Source organism: Ursus maritimus, unplaced genomic scaffold (genome assembly GCF_017311325.1).
Source record: "Ursus maritimus isolate PB19 unplaced genomic scaffold, ASM1731132v1 scaffold_2, whole genome shotgun sequence".
In the NCBI taxonomy this organism is placed as follows: Eukaryota; Metazoa; Chordata; class Mammalia; order Carnivora; family Ursidae; genus Ursus; species Ursus maritimus.
In genome coordinates, this window is record NW_024424452.1 from 42,372,339 (window position 1) to 42,398,520 (window position 26,182).

Here is a 26,182-nt window from a genome sequence, read left to right on the forward strand (position 1 = left end):
AAATAAATAAATAAATAAATAAATAAATAAATAAATAAATAAAAGCAAAGTCTGGCCTATGGAGGAGTTAATTTAGATTTCATATCCATCAACTCAATTAAAAATATAGCTCTGGTTCCCCATCTAATACACCCAGGGGTTAAAACTGTGTTATTTCCCCAGTGGGCATTATTAATATCACAGTGTTCTCTGCAGTATCCTTTCAAATATGAGTGGGTATTTTGAAGATCATTATAACTTGATAAGGATATATTCCTTTGTTGTTTTTAACATAGGCCAAAGACTGTGGAAGTCATGGTGAAGGTTATCTCTTTCCTAACTACATTTAAAAAGAAGTTGCATCCAAAATGCAAAAACAAATTTCCTTAATGTCTCATTTTTACACCTCTTTCCCTCAAAATTGCACTCAGCATAGGTATTACTTCTAAAACTTAAAAAAATATATATCTTGCAATGCTGGTTCCCCTGTCTCTCTTCTCTCTTCCCCTCTTCTATCTCTAACCTTCTTTTCTTTTTTTGTTCAGAATATCTTTTCTATAGCTATCTCTGTGCCCTCTCTTTAGAAATCAGTCCCTCTGCTATGGGCTTCTCCATCCCATTATCTCTGTCAGAGCTGGACGCTGAGCAGAGCAGGCCGTGAATTCTATTTAGGCAGAGGAACAAGAGGAAGGCATGCATATTTATATCTCAGTATTTTCCTAGGCAATGCAGTTACATTAACAAAAATACACAAAAAGGATACATTGCAATAATAGTAGGTCATTTGGAAGCAAGTATATTGCTAGTAGCGTTGAAAAATGGTAGTTTTTCAGAAAAACAGTTTCACACTATATGGAAAGATCTGTTCAAATTCTTTCTGGTTCAGCAATCCCATTTTCGAAGTAACCCCCCAAAGGAAAGTAAATGTCAAAATATACAAAGTTGTTTGAAGCAGTGCACTGGGAAGTGAGGTAACAGAGGGTGTCATAAATACCCAACCTGATTCAGTCAAAATCATGGTCGAAGCCGCATATAGAGGAAGTAGTCCTAGGATTTGAAAAATAAAGTGCTGACTCTGGAAATGCAGGCACACAAGATTCAACATATGAGAGAAGGAAGAGGCCACGGCAAGTTCTTCCCAACAGGAGTCACCGTCAAAAAGAATCATTTGTAGATTTGTTTGATGAGACTTGGTAGCCCCCAACTCCCAGGGAGCAGCCTAGACCACCAGCAGGTGGCAGTGAGTGAGCTGTCACCTTGGAAACTCTAACACAAGATGGTAAGTGAAGAACCAGGGTTGACTCTCCATGGTTCTCCGCCATTTTCCTCTGTAACAGTTTTAATGGAGATCATATGCTCCAGTGGGCACAAAAGTTCACCAGATCTAGAAAATCTTTTCTCAATTACCTGAATGCCCAAAGGTAGGTGGTAGGTGGAAGGTGAAAAGAAAAACAGAGCAAATTATTCTCCTTGAGCTTCTGAGACTTGTGCTGACCGAGACTTCCCCTTTCTCTCCGGATTCTGTACGTAGATGTTGATACGCACCGGCGGGTCCTTCACACCGCCCTGCTTCGGCCGGGAGAATCACTGCCCTGCACAAGGACCAGCAATCAGGCAGGCATGTGTGTGCCACCCGTACCATCTGCAGTGAGGATGCTGATACAAGACAAAGGGAGAAGGAGAGTGTACTTCCAGCCAATGCTTCCTGAAGTATTTCCTATTGTGTTGTTTTGGGGACAATTTGGTATAAACCGGAAGGGACCTGAAGGCTCAGGAAATAGAAGTCCAGGGGTTCCAGCAACCTCTGGCACCACCCCCGTCAAACAAGGGCCTAGGGGATCAATACCTCACCTGGTCCAGTGGCCACAGTGTAGCAGGAGCTGGGAATGTCCGTTTAGGGGAGAGAGGATCAAGATCTCCTGCCATTCAAGTGCCTTATCACAAGCCCTTCCCTCTGTGTGTCCTGCTAACACGCTAGAGGTTGGAGGAGACCCTGCCATACAGCAGGTGGGAAGAGCAGGAAGATGCTCCATCCCTCCTCACTCTCATGGACCCCTTGGTGGCGTGATAGTTCATCGTTCGTGAGAATTGACTGAACTTCATGTGTTCAGCTATGATACTAATAAGGGTGAGTTACTGACTCTAACACATACACAGATGGTGGTTAGTAGTTACCAACACTGAGATTTGGGGTATGTCATGGAAGCTCCCTCGCTGAGCTCTTCACTCCCCAGTGCTAATTGTAAGAGTGTTTTCCTCTGCCCATCTGCCAGGTGGTTTTGAGGACCCAACACTTCCAATGATGTGAATGATGCTCTTTGCACATGTGAAGGGCTGGATACATGCTGTTTGTCATGAGTGAGGCAACCAAGGGCCATCCCCACAGAAGGAAGTCCCAGCCCAAGGGAACAGTCTGCAATTCTAACCTAGCAACGAGAAAAATGACTGTGTAATGTTTTTGAAAATTTTCTTCCATATTGTTCATGACTTATTCTATTATTCAGAATGACTTTGGCCACACTTGGTGACCACCCACTCTCTAGGTATGGCTCTGGGGTGGGAGAGGGAAGACCACATCTCCTAACAGAACCAAAGGGCCCACTGACGTGTTCTGCTCCAATGAAAGAGTGGTTTTCTTCCTAAGATAAAATTTGTTTTCAATCTCTAGATTATTGACACAGGTCAATATTAGGTATTTTTAAAGATTTATTTATTTATTTGTTTGTTTGTTTGTTTATTTATTTATTTATTTATTTATTTGAGAGACTGAGAGCATGCATGTGGGGGAAGGGCAGAGGCAGAGAGAGAGAGAGAGAACCTCAAGCAGATTCCCCACAGAGTGTGGAGTCTGACGTGGGGCTCGATCCCAGGACCCTGAGATCATGACCTGAGCCGAAGCCAAGATTTGGTGCTCGACTGACTGAACCACGCAGGTGCCCCGATATTGGTTTTTAAATGGTAATTTCTGGGATGCCTGGGGGGCTTAGTCAGTGAAGCATCTGCCTTTGGCTCAGGTCATGATTCTAGGCCCTGGGATTGAGCCCCACATCGGGCTCCCTGCTCAGCCGGGAGCCTGCTTCCCCCTCTGCCTGCCATTTCCCCTGCTTGTGTTCTCTCTCTGTGTCAAATAAATAAATAAAATCTTTTAAAAATAATAATAATAAATAAATTGTAATTTCTTCATAAACATATAATAGGATCCTACCGTAACACTATTTTATAATCTCTCTTTTATAAAGATTTTATTTCTTTATTTGAGAGAGAAAGAGAGCATGAGTGGGGACAGGGCAGAGGAAGAGGGACAAGCAGACCCCCGGCTGAGCAGGGAGCCCGATGATGCAGGGCTCCATCCCAGGACTCTGAGATCATGACCAGAGCTGCAGTCAGTTGCTTAACCAACTAAGCCACCCATAATCCCCTATAATCCCCTTTTGTTTACTTAGCTACCTATCATGTATCTCTCTCTACATCAAAAAATATGTATTTACTTCATACAAAACTACACACTATTCCCTTTTGTGAATATACAATAATTAACCTAACCACTCCCCTAAAATTGGGTGATTTGATTGTTTTCAGCATAATTAATACCCCAATAATGAACTTTCTTATGCAATCACCACTTAGCTTGATCTATTTTGCATATTTTGATTTGCAGTTGAGTGAAGGTTAGAGGTAGTTAAGATTTTTTAAGTGAGGAATCTTAACCAGTATTTGTCCATGATGGGGAAGTAGTGCTAATGGTCTGTGGTTTCTGTCCCTGGAGGACAGCCTAAAAGGAATTTTGTCGACTCTGACCCAACAGCAAGCCTGGCTCAAAGACCACCAGGACCACTTTCCATTCTAGTAAAGATGAAAGAAGTAGAGGGGCTGCAGGGCCCCTGGGCTTCCCCCATCATGCACAGCCTCTCTTGACTCAGGAACATCCTTCCCCTTCTGGGAAGCTATGGCAGCTTCCCTCAGAAATGCAGAAGTTGGGTGCTGGTTCCGGACCCAGACATCGGCTTCCTGTGGGGAGAGAAAAGGAAGTGATTTTGCCAGTGCTTCCTGATATCCGGAAATCTAGTCTGACGCCCTCTGCATGTGCCACACTGTCCTCTGCTGCCCGTTCATAGGTACTGTCCTCTCTTCTCCTTTCAAGGCGCAGACCACCCCCCACTCATGTGGGGCCATCTGAGGCACCGTGGAGTTCAACAGACGCTGCAGGGTCATCCCTTTCCAAGCCAGTGAAGTGAGGGACACTACTCATTCTTCCCACGAACACTTACTGAGGTCATCTGTGGAGCAGGCACCATCGGACATGGATGATGTCGTGGTAAACACACGGTGAAGTCTTTGGCCTCACAGAGCTTACATTCTGGGGGGAGAGACAAGATAAATGAAATACATGGCGTTTCATGTGTTGATAAATGTTTTACAAAGACGGTGAAGGAGATGAGGAAAGAGCTGCTCTGCTGGACGAGCGAGCCAGGCAAGGCCTCACTGATAAGGCGACATGGGAGCAGATGAAGAGAAGGACCATGCTGCTGGCTGGGGGGATAATCGAAACAGAAGGAACAGCCAGTGCAAAGGCCCTGATGCAGGGGAGTGCCGAGCATTACCTAGGAATGCCAAGGCGGCTGCGGTGATGGGCGGCATGCGGGGAAGCGATGAGGGAAGAGGGCAGAAAGTGTGTCTGGGAGCCAGGAGGCATAGCCAGAGCCTTGCAGCCATGCTCACACCCGGACTTCTACTTTAATGGAACATGGAGAGTCACTCGGGGGAGTTTTGAGAGTTTCAATAATGCCCACCTGACTGGGCATCGGCTCAGAGCAGGATCATGAACACGCGCTTGTACTGCGGTTCCAGGAAGCCTCTTGACAACAGGAACCAAGGGCTTAAAAAGGTTAAAGCCAACCATTAGTAACAACGTAGAATAAAAGATCCCATTGGTAAATAGAAAAAAAAAAAGTAAGGACAAGGTACCTCACAGTAAGCCAAGCAAAACATTGCAGAACTTACATAAAGACATTTTCAAACTCTAATGAGTAAGACAACACAAGATTTAAATAACACTGCCATGCAAACCCTATTCTCACACTCTCAGCACTGTCAATGTTATTTATATATTTATTTTTCATGAATGTTATTTATGTAGTTACTTGTTAATTATTTATGTGTAAGTTTGATGTAATTTTGATAAAAATACAGAATTCATTTTTTTGTCTTTTTACTAGATAAGCTCATTTTAAAGTTCACATGAGCAAATAAGCCTAAGGAAATAAGGATGATCGGAGAAATTTTGAAAGAACACTAAAGGGTACAAGCTGCATGGTATCTGAAAGTGTATTTAAAACCATGAGAATCATAAAGCTGAGAAAAAAAATGAAATCCTTGGGAACCAATCTACAACACTAGTTGGAGACTCCAGCACCCCACTCTCAGCAACTGATGGAGCAAAGGTGGATACGGAACCACTGGACAACACCACCGAGCAATGGACGCAGTGACATTCCCAGGACCCTCCCCCTACAGCAGCCTGTGCCATCTTTCCAATTGCACATGGAACGTTCACCATGACAGACTATATCCAGACTCTTCCCTGGGTGATGAATCAAAACTTAACAAGAATAAAATAGCTGATAGTCCATCTATGGACTCTGAGAAACAAACTGAGGACTTCAGAGGGGAGGGGGGTGGGGAATGGGATAGGCTGTTGATGGGTAGTAAGGAGGGCACGTATTGCATGGTGCACTGGGTGTTATACGCAACTAATGAATCATCGAACTTTACATCAGAAACTAGGGATGTACTGTATGGTGACTAACATAATATAATAAAAAATATTATTATAATAAAAAATTTAATTTAAAAAAAGAATAAAATAGCTGAAATCACACAGAATATGCTCTCCAACCATAATGGAATAAAACTAGAAATTAATTTCAGAAAGAAACAGTAAAATCTACACACTCAATGCAATCCCTATCAAAATATCATCTATATTTTTCACAGAGCTGGAACAAACAATCCTAACATTTGAATGGAACCAGAAAGGACCCTGAATAACCAGGGGAACGTTGAAAGAGAAAACGAAAGCTGTGGGCATCACAACACCTGACTTCACGCCATATTACAAAGCTGTGATCATCAAGACAGCATGGTACTGGCACAAAAACAGACATATAGATCAATGGAACAGAATAGAAAACCCAGAAATGGACCCTCAACTCTATGGTTTACTAATCTTCAACAAAGCAGGAAAGAATATCCAATGGAAAAAAAGACAGTTTCTTCAATAAATGGTGCTGGGAAAATTGGACAGCCACACGCAGAAGAATGAAACTGGACCATCCTTTTACACCATACACAAAGATAAACTCAAAATGCATGAAAGACCTCAATGTGAGACAGGAATCCATCAAAATCCTAGAGAAGAACACAGAAAGCAACCTCCTCAACCTCGGCCACAGCAACTTCTTGCTGGACACATCTCCAAAGGCAAGGAAACAAAAGCAAAAATGAACTATTGGGACCTCATCACAATAAAAAGCTTCTGCACAGCAAAGGAAACAGTCAACAAAACTAAAAGGCAAACTACAAAATGTGAGATGGTATTTGCAAAAGACATATCAGATAAAGGGCTGGTATCCAAGAGCTAAAAAGAACTTCTCAAATTCAACATCCAAAAAACAAATAATCCAGTCAAGAAATGGGCAGAAGACATGAACAGACACTGCTCCAAAGAAGACATACAAATGGCCAACAGGCACATGAAGAAATGTTCCACATCACTTGCCATCAGGGAAATACAAATCAAAACCACAATGAGATACCACCTTATACCAGTTAGAATGGCTAAAATTAACAAGACAGAAACAACAAACGTTGGCGAGGATGTAGAGAAAGGGGAAGCCTCTTACACTGTTGGTGGGAATGCAAGCTGGTACAGCCACTGTGGAAAACAGTATGGAGGCTCCTCAAGATGTTGAAAATAGAGCTACCCTACGACCCAGCAACTGCACTACGGGGTATTTACCCCTAAGATACAGATGTAGTGAAACGAAGGGGCACCTGCACTCAATGTTCATAGCAGCAATGTCCACAATAGCCAAACTGTGGAAGGAATCGAGATGTCCTTCCACAGACGAATGGATAAAGAAGATGTGGTTCATATACACAATGAGATATTACTCAGGCATCAGAAAGGATGAATACCTACCATTTGCATTGACATGGATGGAACTGGGGGCGTATTATGCGAAGAGAAGTAAGTCAATCAGAGGATGATAATTGTCATATGGTTTCACTCATGTGGAACATAAGGAATAGTGCAGAGGATCATAGGGGAAGGGAGGGAAACTGAATGGGAAGAAATCAGAGAGGGAGACAAACCATGAGAGACTCTTGACTCTGGGAAACAAACGGAGGGCTGCAGATAGAGAGGTGGGTGGGGGGATGGGGCAACTGGGTGATGGGCATTAAGGAGGGCAGGTGATGAGATGAGCACTGAGTGTTATATACAACTAATGAATCACTGAACATTATATCAAAAACTAATGATGTACTACATGTTGGCTAATTGCATCTAAATAAAAAATGAATAAACTGGAAAACAAAAACAAAAAATATTTCAAACAAGGGGAAGTCAAAACACATAGTAGACCCATCCTCATAAAGAGCGTCTACTGAAACTCTACAGCTCACATCATACTTAAGGTGAAAAACCAAGTAGTTCTTCCCTAAGAATAGAAGCAAGACAATGATACCTGTTCTCACCACTCTTATTCCATAAGACAGGATGTTCTAACCACTACAATAAGGCGAGAGCAATAAAAAGGCATACGGATTAGAAAAGAAGAAATAGTACTGCCTCTATCTGTAGATGGCATGACTGTCTACACAGGAAGCCCCCAAGAATCTGCCAAAAACAAACAAAAACCCTTCCCAGAACTAAAAAGTGAGTTCTATCCAGCCAAGGGATTCAAGACTGACACAGAAAAATCAACTGTATTTCTGTTTTCTGACAGCAAACAAGTGGAAATAAAAATAAAGCACACGCTATTTACCATTTCTTCAAAGAAAAATGAAAGACTTAGCTATTAATCCAACAAGATTATGTACCCCATCTGTATGCTCAAAGCTAAGAAATGCAAATGAAAGCAATCAAAGACCCACGTACTTGAAGAGACGTACTGTGTTTGTGGATTGGAAGGTTCAGTGTAATACACATTTCAATTCTTCCTACACTGATCTGGAGGTTTAACAAAATTGGTATCAGAATCTCAACAAGGGGGGCGCCTGGGTGGCACAGCAGTTAAGCGTCTGCCTTCAGCTCAGGGCGTGATCTCGGCGTTACGGGATCGAGTCCCACATCAGGCTCTTCCTCTATGAGCCTGCTTCTTCCTCTCCCACTCCCCCTGCTTGTGTTCCCTCTCTCGCTGGCTGTCTCTCTCTGTCGAATAAATAAATAAATCTTTAAAAAAAAACAAAGAATCTCAACAAGGGTTCTATAGACATACACAAACATACCCTAAATGTGTATGGAAAGAGAAATGGTCTAGAATAGGCGAAAACAGTTTTGGAAAAGAATAGAGTAGCAGCAATCACTCTTCCCAATGTTAAGAGTTACTGAGTAGGTCTAGGAAGCAAGACTGGGCAGCATCGTCAGAGGGACAGACACAAAGCCAGTGGAATGAATAAAAAACCCAGAAATAGAACCACACAAATATGTCCTGTTAAAATTTGATAAAGGGGCAAAAACAAGCCAATGGGGAGAAGTAGTCTTTTAAACAAATGGTATTGGAGCATTGAATATTCACAGGCAAAACCAAACATAAAAACAGAACTCTCAACCTAAGTCACATGCCTTATACAGAAATCACTCAAGGTGAATCATGGGCTTAAATATCAAAGGTATAGCTATAAAATTTTAGGGAAAATAAGAAGGATAATATCTTCAGGATCTCCAAATAAGCAAAGATTTATTAGATTTAACACTAAAAATATAATTCATGAAAAGGAAAATTGGTAAATCAGGCCTCATAAAAACTTAAAACTTGCTTTGCAAAGGCTCCTGTTAAGAGGATGAACATCAAAGCTATGGGTGGGAGAAAATATTTTTAAACCACGGAGCCAACAAAGTACTGGTGTCTAGGCCATGTTTTAAAGACGTCAAAATTAGCCAGTAGGAAAACTGAAGACCCTCTATGAAACAGACAGAAGACATTCATCAGAGAGGACATAACATGGCAAGGAAGCCCAAGAGGAGAGTGCAACACAGCTACTAGAGAAAAACCAACATAAACCAGAGCTGTCACTACACACCAGCCAGAGGGGCTGAAAGGGAAGACAAAGTCTGGCACTCGGTGCTGCTGATGGTGTGGAGGGCAAGGTCACGTGGACACTGCCGGGGTCGTGAAACAGCGCGTCCACACCAGAGAATAACTGGGCAGATTTAAAAAAGGTATATCAAAAATGGACTTACCATATAACCCAGCACTTATGCGCAGAGAAATGAATACTTATTTTTAAGCAGAAACTTGTACATAAATGCTTACAGCAGCTTTATTCATAATAGCCCAAACTTGAAACCTACCCAAACGTCCTTCCACAATTGAATGGTTCAGCAAAGTGCGTTGCATTCTGTGATAAAAGAGGAACAAACGACTGATGCAGGCAAAGACTCATGATCCTCAAGGAGTTGTGCTGAGCAAAAAAACGCCAGCCCCAAAAGGGTACATCCTACATGATTCCGTTCGTAAAACACTTGTGCGATGACATCGTTTTACAGGTAGAGACCAGGTGAATGGCTGCTCGGCGCTAGGGAAGGGTGCGGAGGGGCTGGACAGCGCAAGAGGACAGTTAAGTACCTTGACTGTTGCGATAATTACAGGAAGTCGCACATGTGATCAAATTGCATACAGCCACATACACACAGACACACACCCACAAGTCAGTCAAATAAATGCGTGACAACTAGTGAACTCTGAGAAAGCTCTATGATGGCACCAATGCCCGCGCGCTGAGTTTGGCGTGTCCCGCAGTAACGAAAGACGTTAGCGCTGCTGGAGACTGACTGCAGAAGGCAGTAGAGAGGATCCTCAAAATACAAAAAATAGAACCACCACATGATCCAGCAATTCCAGTCCTGGGAATATATCGAGAGGAAAGGAACACACGGACTGGAGAAGATGTCTGCACCCCATGTTACCACAGCATTAGTCACAGTAGGCAAGACATGGAAGCAGTGTCCAGTGCATGGACGCTCGCGTGGATGAAGACGTGTGTGTACAAACATGCAACAGACAACAAACGAACAAATCAATAAAACAAGAACGTCCGCTCTTTTCGGCCACCTGGATGGACCTTGAGAGCAGGATACTAAGCAAAGTCAGTCAGACAGAGAAAGACCAATACTGTGTGATCTCACAGTATCTATACTTGGAATCTAAAAGAACCAAGCTCAGAGAGACTCATCCACTCAACTCTCTGGTCAGACTGTGCCCTCTGGGCATTGTCAGCCACCTTTTACTTTGACAATCACTTCACAGGGTTCTAGGCACACCACAGTGCAGGCGATGTCGGGGTCACATTGGTCTTCAATCCCCCGAGACCTCAGACCAAGGCTGTGGAATGGAGTCTGCTCAGATTCATGACAGGGATCATGGAAAATGGTAGGAACCCCGTTTTCAATGCCACAGCTCAAAGCTTCCTGGACTCTCTGCTACCACCTTTGCCTGTGGCTTGCCCGTCCTGGGGAAGCAACGCTCCCATGTGCTGTCCGAGGTGACCTTGTGTTTTGTTGTGCGGGGGCCTGGATTGGTGTGGTGAAACACTGCGCTGGGGATTTCCTCATACAGATGGTGGGCTATGTTTAGAACTACAGGGTGGTTTCCCAGGCAGCTGAACTTGCTGACAGGAGCCCCTTTTCCTCCTCGGTAGCAGACGATGGCCACAGACATCTGCTTAGATCCTTCAGCTCTGCCTTGGGCATCTCTGCTCTCTGGAGAGGGGCTTCAGTACCCCACGTTCCAAAACGGCCTCATCTTCCTGGACAATATCTACTTGACAGCTGCTTCTGCAGCTTGAAACAGAGCTTTTCTGCTTGTACCTGTAGCCATTCCTAATCATCTCAGTCCTGGAGAGACAGGAACGCCCATGGCATCAGACCTTTGAGGGTTTAGGATGTTATTCTTCAATAAATGGTGCTGGGAAAATTGGTCAGCTACATGCAAAAGAATGAATTTGACCACTCTCTCACACCATACACAAAGATAAACTCCAAATGGATGAAAGACCTCGATGTGAGACAGGAATCCATCAAAATCCTAGAGAAGAACATAGGCAGCAACCTCTACGACATCAGCCAAAGCAACCTTTTTCATGACACATCTCCAAAGGCAAGAGAAACAAAAGAGAAAATGAACTTGTGAGACTTCATCAAGATAAAAAGCTTCTGCACAGCCAAGGAAACGGTCAAAAAAACTAAGAGGCAGCCCACGGAATGGGAGAAGATATTTGCAAATGACACTACAGATAAAAGGCTGGTATCCAAGATCTACAAAGAACTTCTCAAACTCAATACACGAGAAACAAATTAACAAATCATAAAATGGGCAGAAGATATGAACAGACACTTTTCCAATGAAGACATACAAATGGCTAACAGACACATAAAAAAATGTTCAAAATCATTAGCTATCAGGGAAATTAAAATCAAAACCACACTAAGATACCACCTTATGCCAGTTAGAATGGCAAAAATAGACAAGGCAGGAAACAACAATTGCTGGAGAGGATGTGGAGAAAGGGGATCCCTCCTACATTGTTGGTGGGAATGCAAGTTGGTACAGCCACTCTGGAAAACAGTGTGGAGGTCCCTTAAAAAGTTAAAAATTGAGCTACCCTATAATCCAGCAATTGCACTACTGGGTATTTACCCCAAAGATACAGACGTAGTGAAGAGAAGAGCCATATGCACCCCAATGTTCATAGCAGCATTGTCCACAATAGATAAATTGTGGAAGGAGCCGAGATGCCCTTCAACAGATGACTGGATTAAGAAGATGTGGTCCATATATACAATGGAATATTACTCAGCTATCAGAAAGAACGAGTTCTCAACATTTGCTGCAACACGGACTGCACTGGAGGAGATAATGCTAAGTGAAATAAGTCAAGCAGAGAAAGACAATTATCATATGGTTTCTCTCATCTATGGAACATAAGTAGTAGGAAGATCGGTAGGAGAAGAAAGGGATAAAGAAAGGGGGGGTAATCAGAAGGGGGAATGAAGCATGAGAGACTATGGACTCTGAGAAACAAACCGAGGGCTTCAGAGGGGAGGGGGTGGGGGAATGGGATAGGCTGGTGATGGGTATTAAGGAGGGCACGTATTGCATGGTGCACTGGGTGTTATATGCAACTAATGAATCATCGAACTTTACATAAAAAACCAGGGATGTACTGTATGGTGACTAACATAATATAATAAAAAATATTAGTATAAGAAAAAATAAAGAAAGAACAAATAAATAAATAAATAAATAAATAAATAAATAGGAACCTGTCACAGTCACTGACCATACCCTGGCTCTCCCCGTACTCACTTTAGGCTAATGGCCAGACCTAGAATATAGCCAGGAGAAGGTGCTCCTCGCGGCCACCACCTACTGGCCTAATGCACCAGACTCCAGGCTGACCCTTCACAGGCTGTGCTAGATCTTGAAACACCAACACCATCCCCCCACCAAAGGAAACAAGAGAAAAGAGGATTTTGAAAATCTTTGTATGTCAGCATCAGTGACCTGGGTTAGTAGAGGGCAGGAGAGCATTGTCGGGGAGGCACCAGTGGGACCGACACATCAGACAGGAAGTCTGCCACCCACAGACTTCCTCCCAAAGTCCCCAAGAGCCTGAGAGGGGGGTTATTTCATATTTAACTGGACCTGCTCCCGAAGCTTCAGGGTCCTTCTGCTCGAGCGGGCATGAGAGACCTCCAAACAAGGCCTACTGTGAAGGGAAGTGACCCCTTGCCTTCATGGCTCTTCCCATTCTCATAGCAATCTCCTCCATCCTGGGGACATGGAGGCAAGAAGGTAAAAGATCACAAAATTTCTGGAAGGGCTGCAAGATTTAAGAGATTGAGGAGTCCCACCTATGCTAATCTCAGAACCTTCACCCCCTTGTGTGGCTACAGTTTCATGAGTTCCCCTTCTCCTGGTTCTCGTGAGCCTCCGGGGATGATGGCGCCGTAAGACACAAGGCTTGCAGACGCCTGCCTCAGTGACCATTGTCTGTCTAACCCCTTTGCCAAAGGCTACAGGGATGAGCTCTCCTGGTCTGCAGGTCGTGGTTGTTCTGAGGATATGTCGGTCCCTACCTACAGTCCCTACAACATCCGCCCGTTCTCCTGGGCTTGGGTGAGGTTTTGCTCGCCCAACCTGGAAAGTCCCAAACTGAGAGGGACCAGACATCTACAGAAAAAAAGGAGAAACGTGGAGCTGAAGAACACTGCAAGAATCCCTTTCTGCAGGAAATCCCCCTTTCCCCAGCTGGGTGTCATCTCCAGAAGGGAGGCATGGATGCTCGGATAAGAGGAGCCTGCTCCGAAATCCTAAGACAGCCTACGTCCTCTTGTTCAGATAATAAACTGGCAGGAGCACACCAGATTTCCTCTCATAGCTTAAAATTGTCATGTAATCAGTCAAGAGAAGAGCTAGCTTTTATCAGGAAAGTTCTCGATAAAAGCAAAAGCTCTATTAAAAGCTTTTAAAAATATTCTATTTTTCAGGAATCTGTCCTTTGAAAACATATAATTGTTCATCTCTACGCTGTCGCCGTTTGTGCTGTCCATCGGTGGGCTAGTGACTCTTAATCTGATGTTCCTGGATCTTTTCTGAAAGTTTTGAATCTCCCAATTTATCTGAAAAACCCTTACCTTTGTGTTCTTGTGTCTCTGGGCAGGGAGGGGGATAAAATGTCAATACATTACGGCAAAATCCCAAGGAGCATGTAATAAGGAGGAGCCATCCTATCTGTCACCTGTTTCTTGCTTAGCTGTCAGGACTTACTGTTAAATCCTTGGTTCGTGGTTGGAAGGATCCAGTGGCATCATTTCTTCCCTGCCTCTGATCCTGCTGTTCACCCTCATCTTTGTCACACAATCTTGTTCCTTCTCGGACATTGCTTTGACTTAATCACTTTCCTCTCTTTTTCCCGCTGATTAGAAGCTTACCCAGAGCCTGTACTTGCCCACAATTCTAGAGGGTGAAGCATCGAAGAGGTGGCAAGACAGAAGGCATACGGACGCACGCGGGTATGACTTCTTTGGTACGCTCCATCCTCCCATACAGTCAACGAGGCAGCCTGGAGTCTGAGCCTCAGATGCTGCCCTCTCCAGCTTCCCACTCCCCGTAGGCTCCAAACATAAGTCATCAGAGACAGGTTTGCACCTGCCAGCCTAGATAAGCTCTGGCTTACTCCAAGTCCTGTGGACGCTCTATATTCTTGGAGCAGACTGACTTAGGGAAAAGACGTCAAGAAGGTCTATAGCCAGGTTAAAAAGAGCTACCTTTGGAAGTTGGATCTGAAATTGCTAGCAAGGTGTTCGTTTGTCTCATTTATTTTTTTCCCAGTATTGCTCCCTAGTTGGCTGACTGGAGATGATCCAGGTGTTCTGAGTTGTCTAACCTAAGTATCTTCTTAATCTTATTCCACTGATGGCATTAGGTGGACATGGGCAGGTTCCAACATGGAGAGAGAAAGATTTTTGCTGGAAAAAGGAGCTTCTAATGCTGGTGTGACCTTTTCTCCCCCACTGAGAAAGCAAGCAAGCTTCCCTAGGAGGACCCTAGCCATAGGGTGAAGACACCTCACATTTTAAGGAGCATTTCCGATCAATACACACTCATCGGAGAAACTCTGTGAAGAAGAACATTTGTATTCTCAGCACCTGTGGGGTGAAGAGTGGGGATAATGCTGATTGCCACACAGAGAGCTTTCCTACTTCCTTTTTCATTTTTCTATAAAATCCCTGCTCAGCCACAGTGCTGGATCCTGACTTCACTGTCCATGGGGCTAGACTCTGCTCTAGGACCTGAGCTGCCCCTTACTGTCGTGGGGATAACGCCTCGCCTCCAGTCTCATGCTGCTGTGGTCACTGCTTCTGGTCCTTGGTGAGTAGGATTCTGGAGCAGGACTTGGGTGGAGCAGGCATCCCAGAGCCTGCTCGTGAGCGCACATCTCTCCGAGGGGGTGAGTAGGGATGGGCCCCAGCTTCTAACTCAGGACCAGCAGGCATCATGCAGATCAGCACCGAGCAGAGCGGGTTCCCGGGAAAACAGAGGACTATGCCTCTCTTCTGCGAATACTGATGCCCTTCTCTCTCTTTAAAACATCCACTTCTGCTTTATCTCTTGGAAAATCGGAATGCTTCTTAAAAGGACATCAAAGGAATGTCCTATTAGGGTAAATCCTAGCTCCAGCCCCACTGAAATCCTGCTCTGTCCCAGCCCCACTCCCACACCAAGCCACCACGTCCAGGCCCGTTGTCTTTCTTTCCTCGACTTACACTTTGGAGTGGCTTCAAGTCCCGCCAACTGTAGATGAGACCGCACCGCCTCTGATAAATCCGACCTCGCGCGTGGACGCGAACACGGTGCTGGATCGCGAATAGGGAAGGAGACGGAACAGCTGCACGAGATGCGAGCAGACACCTCGCTTCCTCCCGGGCCTTCCTGGCTCCTGCGTTGCCAGCAGGCGGGTGACCTGTCTCAAACAAGAGTCAGTCTTAACAAGAGAAGGTGTGAGAGGAGCAAGGGCAGCACGACACTTGAGAATCTGCCCGCGTGACACGCGGCTCCGTAACAGGAAAGGACGAAGTTACGAACCGCTTGGGTCTTGAGTACTTGATTCTACGGGGAGTCGTTTGTGGGTGAGGGAAAGAGGAAGCAAGCCGCGCCGGAGGGAGAAAGGAATAGACAGGATGAGGGGAGGAGGACAGAAGGGACGAGAAGTGGGGGGTAAAGGGAAGAAGACACGGAGGGGGAGGGGGGCAGAGAGACCAGTGGGGGAGGGCGTGGAGGTTATGGTTCTGGGACTCGTGCAGCCCCTGGCCGGGTGGTGATCTCTGCCTCTTCCCTTGCAGGCGCGGTGGATGCCCAGTCTGGTGAGTTACCTTTGTTCTCTTCCGTCTCTGGGAGGCACTCACTCTGCAGGCGAGGCAGGGGCCTCCTGTCCAGCCCCTCAGCTGAGCTGCGGGGGCCGGGGCCGGGACTGGGGTGGGGCGAGCGGGAGGCCGGTCCCCACCGGGCAGGAGCGCCCCGGTGTCCCTTCGTCTCTGCGCTGCTACCTGCCTGCCTGATGGGCTGAACCCCCCAACCTGTCCGGACAATGAATTCTTTCCTCCTTGCTGCTGAGCCCTCAGACCAGAAAGAAGTTACCCAGGAAGGGAAAGCAAACCATTCACAGTTACTGTTGAGTAAATAGTCTCCACATTCTCCCGGCTCCGGACCCCCAGCAGCACCAGAGGCCACGATGGGAAACACGTTTACCACAGAGAGACAACTGGACGCTGGGGAGACGCCGTGCCTAAAACAGGGCCATCCCCTGAACGTTCCCCTGGCCTGCAAACGAGCCACCTAACTTGTCTTATTAGACTGGAAAGTTACATTTTCCCTTGAACTCCTCCTTCAAGGAAGTATTCACCCTCCTACAAGGGGGAGAGGAGGGCAGCCTTGCATAGCTGATAGGTTTATATCTGATGATACAAACTGTATCACTTTTGCTGGGATTTTAAGTGAGACTCGTCTGGGTGAGCCTCGTAGGAGCCGGTGAGATGTGCGCGTATGCACTTGTGCTTCATTCTGGGGAGTGGGTCTGTAAGTCAAACGTCAGAGTTAAGGCCACTCTCCCAAGTATCTCCCAGCCAGATCCTGGCTCCAGACTCAGTAAGGCCCAGAGTTGGCTCTTACTTATCTCTAGCCCTGCCATTACCACCAGCTTGGTCACGTGAGTCTTCTTTCTCAAACATTCTTTGATCAAACTGACTTCATCTCTACGTGCCCAATCTCCATGTGGAGTAAGAAAACTTCTGGCCTCCTGGAAGGCTTAAGATGTGTCTCTTTCTGTCAGCGTTTCTGACCCACTGCCATGTCCGCCTCCTGGTCCACCAGTAAGACTCTCGAAGTGGCTGAGCGGTCTGGAGGGAGCAGTGGTCTCTGAACTTATTAAGAACAAAAATTCTGAGCATGCACGTCCCACATGTTATGTAGACAGAGATCCCTGGAGGGAGATATTGTGAGCATTGCAAAATATATACAAAAACAGAAAAATCAAAAATGAGAAAGTGTTTCATGTAATATGGAAGTCCCACCTCTTTCTGGATCCCATTTTGGAGCTTGGACCTCGAGCCCAGGCGAGGGTGGTCTGCTTTCCGAGGCAGTTCCCTGAGAGCTAGCGTGCCTTCCCTCTACCATAAACTCACAGCTACAGGGCAGAGCCATGGACAAAACAAAGACTCCCGGCGCTCCCTCTTTCTCCATCCCATCCCTCCACGTCCAACTCTGCCTCTCTTCACGCTGAAGGGGAATGAAGGGTCCAAGGTCAGTCCTGGGATTAGACTTTTTATCAGAATGGCAAACATCTTTGCAATTCAGCCCAAGGCACTACAATTCTAATTTGATATTTGAACCTGAATTTCTAGCTCAGTTGTCAGCTGAAACAATTTCCCCCCAAAGCCCCAGGCTGCAGGGTTGGGTCAATAGCATATTGGGCTGGCTGTCTTTCCTCTGTGCAAACTTCCAGCTCGGAACTTCAAGCCCCTCCAGCCTATTGGTTTCCTTCCCCTGATGGGGCAGATCCAAGCACAAAGCTGCCCTTAGCTCTGGGGACCATGGTCCTCCCAGGGCAGGCAAGGCCCTGAACAAGCAGAGGAGCCCACCCCTTCTTACAGGGGCCATCGAGCATGGATTCTCAGAAGCCTCTGGAACAGGCATTCGGGAAGGGCTGGTTCCAGGTACTGACGCTCCAGCCCTGGGGTGACTGTCCCAGCTGCTGGATTGTTTCATCAGGAAGAAGACACCAGGAAGGCCTTTGAATTGTACCCGCTGGGCTGAGCCTCCAAGAATGAGAGACGCAGAGAAAGTTGATCCTGGCTGTCACAGGGACAGGAGGTCACCTTGAGCGGATACAGAGATATAAATGTCGTTTCAAAATCAGTATTTGAAATGGAATGGAGACTTTTTTTAAACAGACGTAACACTAACAGGATGTATGGAAGACACAAGATGTCGGTAGGGTCCCAAGGGATCTGTGCCCCACAGCTGTGTGTGTGTCTGTGTGGGTGTGTGTGCATGTGTGTGCACGTCACCCCTCCCCCATGCGAGCGGCAGTCAGGGCGCCGGGGCCGGGTGGGGGCAGGGCTGGCCCCGCAGGTGTCTGGCATCTTTTGCAGACTGGCTGAGCATTGACATGCCGCGCCACGTGTATGAAGGAGACGAGGTGGTTGTGAGGTGCTCCGGGGACAGCAGTGACATGATAGGGAAAGTGATGTACTACAAGGATGGATCTCTGCTGGCCACTTACCACGGCATCTCGAGCCACACCATCTCAAATGCAAGACCCAGTGACAGCGGGTCCTACTCCTGTGAGGTCCACGAGCTGTTCTTCTACAGATTTAGGACAGGAAAAACGAGAGCTGCATGGCTCACTGTCCAAGGTGAGGCTTCACTGTTCGAGGGCCCATGAGAGGGGAACCGGAGTGTGGGGCAGGGGACACTGCCCAGGGAGGGAGCAATGGTGGGTGGCTGTGTGTCCCCGGCTCTGGGTCTATGAATCCTGCTCCCTGGGGCTGAGAAGACAGAGCTCCTCTCCGCAGGGCCTGCACACTCTGTGACGTCTGCTCTGTTCCATCTCTCCCTCTAGAGCTGTTTCCAACACCCACGCTGACCGTTGGGCCCTTGCAGCCCACCGAGGGGAGCTCAGTGACCCTGTCCTGTGACACCCGGCTCCCCTGGGACAGGTCAGGGACGCAGCTCAGCTACTCCTTCTTCAGGGATGACCACACCCTGAGATCGGACGGGAGCTCATCAGAGTTTCAGATCTCGGCCATACAGAAAGAGGACTCGGGATACTACTGGTGTGAGGTGGCAACAGCCTCCCACAGCGTCTCGAAGCAGAGTCATCGGTCCCACGTGCTTGTGCAGAGTGAGTCCCAGGGGCAGGGCTGCAGGCTGCGTCGGGGTCCAGCAGAGTTGAGCAGGGCTCCCGGGGAGACCCCAGCTGTGTCTCCCCTGTCCCTGCAGGTTTGGTGGGTTTGGCGGGTATGGGGCTCCAGGGACTCCCCTGGGCTCTGCTCTATCGGTAGCCACAGGGGTACCATCTCCCTAGAGCCCTGCTCTCGCAGTCTGAGAAATGACCATCATAAGCTCTCCCCGGAGCAGCGTCTGTTACGCTCAGCGAACAAGAGACAAGTAATCGCGGTGTCTGTGTGCAGGGAGCTGCCCCCACCAGGAAGCATCCCTAACCCAGGGGGAGCCACGGCAATAGCAGCAGTGGCAGGAAGAGCTCCCAGCGCTGAAAAGGCGCTTCCCGAGTGCCAGGCCTGAAGCCGTCTGCTGTGCTCAGTTCTAGAAGGACCCCTCTGGTGTCCAGAAATCCCTGGACAGGGAGGACTTCCGGAAGTTTACCAAGACAGGCCCTGCTCTGAGCAGGTCTAGGGGGAGCCCGCAGAGCCTGGGGAACAGTCCTGTGATGGGATCTGTAATTTGGGTGCATTAGTATCTCCATTTCACACACGAGGAAACAAAGCACAGAGCCGCCAAGTGCCCTGCCCGGGTAACCCAGCATGGAAGCGGCCCAGCTGGACTGGGACCCCAGACCTGCTGACGCCAGCGTCAGCCCCTGCCGCAGCCCCTGCGGGTGGACAGCAGTGCTGACTACGGCTGCCAGGCGCTGGACCCTCCTGTGAGACAGTTGCTGGACGGGACTCTCCCTTCACCATCACCATAGCTCTGTCAGCTGGCACCAGGCTCCACACTCGATCTTCGAGGAAACGCGGGGCCAGAGAGATGAACCGACCAGGAACATGCGATGAATGAGGCCGCCCCGGTGCATCAGAGATGAGGAGGGAGCAAGGTCACTGCGGGCCAGTCATTACCGAGGGCTGATGAGTGTGAAGGAAGAGCGAGGCTGCAGTTTACGGTGTGGGGCCGCAGGTGGCCCTGACGCGGGGGTCCTCAGCGTGCTCCCTCCCCCCAAACACTCCTCTGCCTACACCACGCTTCCAGCAACAACACCGGCCCTGTGCCCAGCAGGTGGCGCCACCTGCACCCCAGGCCATCACCTGCCCTCTCGTGTTCACTCAGGCCTCCCGGTGTCTGCAGCACTCCCGGAGATCCACCCCGCCCTCATCGGCCCTCTTGTGTTCTAGTGGGTGTCCTGGTGTCTAGAATGCTCCCAGAGACCCACCCCGCCCTCACCTGCCCTCTCGTGTTCTCGTGGGTGTCCCGGTGTCTACAGCGTTCCTGGAGACCCAGCCCCGCCGTCAACGGCCCTCTCGTGTTCGTGCAGGCGTCCTGGAGTCGAGAATGCTCCTGGAGACCCAGCCCTCCCTCACCCGCCCTCTCGTGTTCGCACAGGCGTCCCGGTGTCTGGAGCGCTCCTAGAGACCCAGCCCCAGGGGGGCCGGCTGCTGGCAGGGGAGCGTCTGGTCCTCGTCTGCTCCGTGGCTGAAGGCACAGGGGACACCACGTTCTCCTGGCACAGAGAAGACACGGGGGAGCGTCTGGGCAGCAAGCGTCAGCGCTCCCGGAGAGCAGAGCTGGAGATCCCCGCTGTCGGGGGGAGCCACGCAGGCCGCTACTACTGCACGGCGGACAACGGCCACGGCCTGGCCCGCAGCGGGGCCCTGAACGTCACTGTCACAGGTGTGGAGCGCTCTCCCGTCGCCCAGTCACTGCAGCAGTCTCTGTCTGTGGCAGTGAGGGTGTGCCAAGGATGAGGAGGGACGGGCCGTGAGGAGGTGAAGAAGCCAGCTGACCACAGCGGCTTGTCGGGGATGGGGATGGGGATGGCGGCAGTGGCAGACAAGCTGGAGGAGAGGGACGAAGGGACACGAGGTGTCCCTCATGGCTGGAGGGACCCTGCAAGGACCCGGACGAGGACAGAGTGGGCTGTAAGTCCGTCCAGCAGGAGAGACACTCTCTGATGGCCCCCTGTCTCTCTCAGTTCCAGCGTCCCGCCCCGTCCTCACCCTCAGGGCACCTGGAACTCGGGCCGTGGTCAAGGACGTGATGGAGCTTCGCTGTGAGGCCCAGAGCGGCTCTCCCCCGATCCTGTACCGGTTTTATCACGAGAATGTCACCCTGGGGAACATCTCGGCCCCCTCTGGAGGAGGAGCGTCCTTCAGCCTGTCTCTGACCACAGAACATTCTGGAAACTACTCCTGCGAGGCCGACAATGGCCTGGGGCCCCAGCGCAGCAAGGCGGTGTCACTCAGTGTCACAGGTGAGACATGTCTGTATCTCCTTCTAGAGGACCAACTGCGGTTATGCCAAGCGTCCTTTCCGCAGGATGATCCTGCCATTGGGAAACTGGTCTTCAGCTCTCGGGGCTCCGCTCTGCATTGGCCTTAACCCCGCCGACCCCACCGCACCCACCCCTGGCTGGGACCAGCCGCGCTGGCAGCGGGTAGGCGGGGCGAGCAGGGGACCAGGGGAGCATCGCACGCGCGGAGCTCGGGGTGAGCAAGAGGTTCCATGAGCCTCGTCAATACTCAGGAAACAGCGGAAAAAACATGAACAAACAGATTCTGGGATCCAAACCTTCAGCGGGGTTCTGTTGCTCAATCTCCAGAACAACTCTCATTTTATGGCCGAGGAAATGGGGTTTAGATTCGGTACCTTTCCCAGGCCGCTCTGCCGCTGGGCTGGGGGGGTAGGGTCAGCAAGCACTGCGGTGGCCACACGATTTCCCCTCCAACTCATCAGTGTGGAGCCGTGCATGATAGGGGCCCTCCTCCGGGAAGTCATCGGGCTCCTGCCGAGCCCTTCGTGGCCACCACATCCTCGTGGGCAGTAGCCACAGGACTTTCTGGTTTGGGCGTCAGGGACAGGTGGGATTTCAGAAGCGCGGCGTGGTCGCTGCGCTCCGCAGCCGTTTGAAACGGTGTTGGACTCACCTGCTACTTGAATCCCCTCTGGAATCGGCCGCAAGGACTTCCCGAGCCTGCGAGATCTTGACCCCCAGCGTCAGATCTGCTTGCTTATCAGTCTTTCCCATTTTTCTATCCTTTGTTAAGATAATTTGGGTGATTTTACCCAAAGGGTTGGGCATTTTATCTAGATTCTCAAATTCATCACGTCCTGTTGGCCGGTCTCTCATCCAGGTTTAGACAGCCTCCACATTCGTGATAAAGCTCTCCGCTCCCTGCCCCGCGGGGTGCGTGACTTCCTCCCGAATCAGACGGACCCACGGCCGCCTGTGTGATGGCTTTTTCCAGACTCAGCGGCACTTTCATAACTCAAATCTATTTGGGTCTTGGTTTTCTAGTTCGTTTGGCTCTAATTCATCTTCTCCCTCGCCTTCAGTATATCTTTCCTTCTTTTTGCTTTAGGCTTATTTTATGTTGCCCCTTCCTTAACCTCTCCAATAAATGCTTATTGACTCTTCATCTTTATCTGCACATAGTAAATGCATCTAAAACACAGGTTTCTTGTAAGTACTGCTTTCATCCCCCCTTATCAGTGTCAGTGTCTAACATTTTCATTTGTTTAATTTCTAAAGTATGCGGAATATGGGTTTTCATTCCTTTTATAACTGGAGACTTAAAATTCATTATGCATAGATTTCGCTTTTATCCTTTATTTCATTAGTTTCTTATAGATTTCTCCTTGTCCTTGTGGTTACACGTGATCGAAGATCGTGGACTGCGGGACTTTTACTTTGGGGAACTTACTAAGAATATCTTTATGGCCTAACACACAGTCAGGATTTTTTAAATGCTATATATGGAATTTGACTTAATTTAATTTATTTATTTGAGAGAGAGAGAGCGAGTGCGAGCAGGGGGAGAGCCAGAGGGACAGAACAAATCCTCAGGCAGACACCGCACTAAGCACAGAGCCCAATGTGGGGCTCGATCCCATGACCCCGAGATCATGACCTGAGCCGAAACCGAGAGTCAGATGTTTAAGCGACCGAGCCACTCAGGCACCCCTCTATATGGAATTTGAAAAGAAATGTGAATTTTCTGCTTGGGAAATACAAAGGTCGGTGTTTATTTTTCTATCCGATGAAACTGGTTGGTGACCTAGTCAGTCTCCATGACGCCTTACATACGCTTCGCGTTTTCAGTCTGTGAGTTTCTGAGAATCACACGCACATGCTTCCTGTGATTCTTCCAGGTTTGCTGTTTCTGCAGGGGCTCTGCTGTGAATCTGCTAAGTGCTCGTGTCAGATGGGGCACTTCGGTTGCAAAGGATAGAAATGCCATGCAAACTGGGCCAGAAAAACAAAAAACAAAAAAACAAGTGTAGCTGGTGGGAGAGCGGGGACCAGACGTGGCTTAGTGCGTGGCCGGCTCTCAGGGTCCTGTCCTTTGCCTCCCCTCTCTCTGTTGTGTCTCTCCGTCATGTTTGTTCTCAGGAGGGAGGCTGCTCTGACAGCTCTGGGCTCCATCCTTCCTCCCTGCTGGAGACGCTCCAGAAAAGGCCTCCTGACCAATCACTCTGGTTTGGAAAAGCAAACAAACAAACAGGCAGAGCACAGGTTGACCCTGTGGCATGTTTGTCCCCCTGCAGAAGGAGCGGGCTTGGGATGGGTGAGGTCACGAACAGGGTGTGAGGCAGCTCTCAGGAGTCCCCAGGCTCCATCTCTAGGGAAGAACTAGTTCCAGCCTTCTCTCAGTTTTTCTAAGATCGTTCTTAGATCTTTGTCTCCAGAATGCAGGGTTGCTCTTCCCAGGGGTCTCTAGGTGGCGGCTGCCCTTAGGAGATGGATTCCCAATGTCAGCAAGCCCTCTACCCCACCCCACTCCACCCCCACCAAACAGCCTCTCCTGTTTGCCTCCCACATTTCTGAATCTGCTCCGATGCCTCCTGTTTGCAGAGCCCCCACCCAAAATCCGCTTGACAAACGGTCCCCATCGCTGCGAAGGGCGGGTGGAGGTGGAGCAGGACGGCCGCTGGGGTACCGTGTGTGATGACGGCTGGGACATGAAGGACGTGGCCGTGGTGTGCCGGGAGCTGGGCTGCGGAGCGGCCAAGCACACCCCTGCTGGCGTGCTGTACCCGCCGTTGGCGGAGGAGGACCAGTCCGTGTTTATTCAAGTGGCCCTGTGCGAGGGCACCGAGGATGCGCTGGCTGAATGTGAGCGGGTTGAAGCCTTTGACTGTGATCACAGTGAGGATGCAGGTGCAGCGTGTGAAGGTGAGGGCAGGGCCCGGGGTGCGGACTGGGCACCCAGCTCTGAGAACTGTCCCTCCACTCTCCACGGCCACCTCCAGGCCGCCCCGCTGTTCGCCACGGGACAGTGGTCAGGACAGCCCCAGAGTTCACGTGAGGTTATGCAGGGTCGGAAAGGACTCTGTGCGTGCTGGTATTAGCCCGTATCTGGCACCTGGAAAGGCAGAGCACTGATGTTTTCATGGCTGTGAGTTGGGGCGTAATACTAGGGAAATGATTTTGAGGCCTCAGGATTTTAGTGATTCTGATCCGGGCCACCCAGCTTGTATTGCTCTGCCATCCTCTCAGCTTCCCAGAGGCCTCCCCCGAAACACTCTGCGTCAGCATCGGTCCCAGAATCGGAGGCATGCTGGCTGGGGAAGATCTGCGTGCTGTTTCCAACCCGGGATTCCAATGGGACACGGGCCCGGGGAGGCGGGGGGGGGGGGGGAGTCGGAAAGGCTTTGGGTCCATCAAGGAAACCAGGCCACAAACCGTCAAGGACAGAGCTCCCTGAGGTGGAGGTAAAGTCAAGAAAGCCGGCACAGATCGCAAAGCCTGCACAGAGCTTGTGACCGGGTGAGGCCAGTGGGACTGCTCGCCCAGCCCCAGCCCCCCGCTCTGGTGGAGCACCCCAGTCTCTCGGGCTGGGACTCGGGGAGCAGCGTTGGGGGGTCCTGTGGAGAGACGGCTTCAGAACCACTGGACCGACGCCCAGCGTCAGGAGCATGTGAAGGCCTGTGGCTCATTCAGGGACATGGCATCAGCGTTGGGCACAGGGAGGGATCCAGGATTTCGGGTCCACTGTGCGGGGCTTCAGGCCTGTCTCCCCCACTCACCAGCCATACAAGTAGCAAACTTCTCTGATGCTCATGATTTCTGTCCGAGAAGTGGGACAATACCTGGTCCAGCGTCCTCACAGAACTGGGACCCATCACACACTCACCACTCATGAAGACCTTCCTTCTGGAAGGAGTCCCAGGCACGCTCAGACTGCAGATCTGGGACGGTCTCCCCTGGAGGGTGGGTCTGGGGCTCGGGCTGGCCTTCTTCCTTACTCTGGGCCTCACTTCTCGGTTGAGACCTTTGATTTGTCTGGACAATCCCTTCCTGGACCATCCCCTCCTTACCACCTTTTTACTTTTCTCTGCAGCGTTCTTGCCTCATTTTTCTTGAAGACTGGCAGTTTCTCCCTTTGGGCCTCTCAGGCCTGGGTGGCCCCCAGCGCTGGAGGGACCTGAGCCCCTCATCTGTGGCACTCAAGGCCCCTCAGCAGGACTGCAAGGTGCCTCCTACACCAGGGCCTCCACCCCGCCTGCATCTGGGGCCACAGCAGCTCCCAGAGGAGCCAGACTCGGTGACACCCTGGCCCAGTCCCCAGACTTTCCAGTGTCTTCCCAGGGATCTTTGGGGATCCCAGTACTGTCTCCTTGAAAGACATGGCTGCTCCCAAGGACACAACGAACAAGGAACGAACGGAAATGGGCCCTTCATCTGCTAGAAATGTGGGCATTTCATTTCCATTCCTTTTTTTAAAAAAGATTTATTTATTTTAGAGAGAGAAAGTGGGGGGGGGGAGGGACAGGGGCAGAGAGAGAGAATCTCAAGCAGACTCCGTGCTGACCAAGGAGCCCAATGGGGGGCTCGATCTCATGACCCTGGGATCATGAGCTGGGCCGAAATCAAGAGTTAGACACAACCAACTGAGCCACCCAGGGGACCCATCATTTCCGTTCTAAGTGTACTGGAAAGAAACCAGCTTTGAAAAGTTTCTTTT

The 26,182-nt window shown here is 49.3% G+C and overlaps 1 protein-coding gene and 1 long non-coding RNA gene across 3 annotated transcripts; one reads left to right on the forward strand and one right to left on the reverse strand.

Moving 5' to 3' along the window:
- Window positions 1-3,360: 3,360 nt before the first annotated feature.
- Window positions 3,361-15,893, reverse strand: LOC121103683. Of its 2 annotated transcripts, none has more exons than XR_005835872.1 (3): window positions 15,533-15,893; window positions 4,248-4,336; window positions 3,361-3,987 (listed from the first exon to the last, which is right to left on the reverse strand). It is a non-coding gene; the product is annotated as an uncharacterized LOC121103683 (long non-coding RNA). The 2 variants fall into 2 exon arrangements; XR_005835873.1 differs by lacking the exon at window positions 15,533-15,893 and adding an exon at window positions 4,770-4,822.
- On the forward strand, window positions 15,053-25,922 carry LOC103672087 (Fc receptor-like protein 2). The gene is made up of 8 exons (XM_008700756.1): window positions 15,053-15,137; window positions 16,109-16,129; window positions 18,416-18,679; window positions 18,886-19,167; window positions 20,601-20,888; window positions 21,190-21,468; window positions 24,070-24,390; window positions 25,559-25,922. Exons 1-8 carry the CDS (start codon window positions 15,107-15,109, stop codon window positions 25,579-25,581), a joined length of 1,509 nt encoding a protein of 502 aa, XP_008698978.1. The 5' UTR covers window positions 15,053-15,106; the 3' UTR covers window positions 25,582-25,922.
- The last annotated feature ends 260 nt before the right edge of the window (window positions 25,923-26,182 follow it).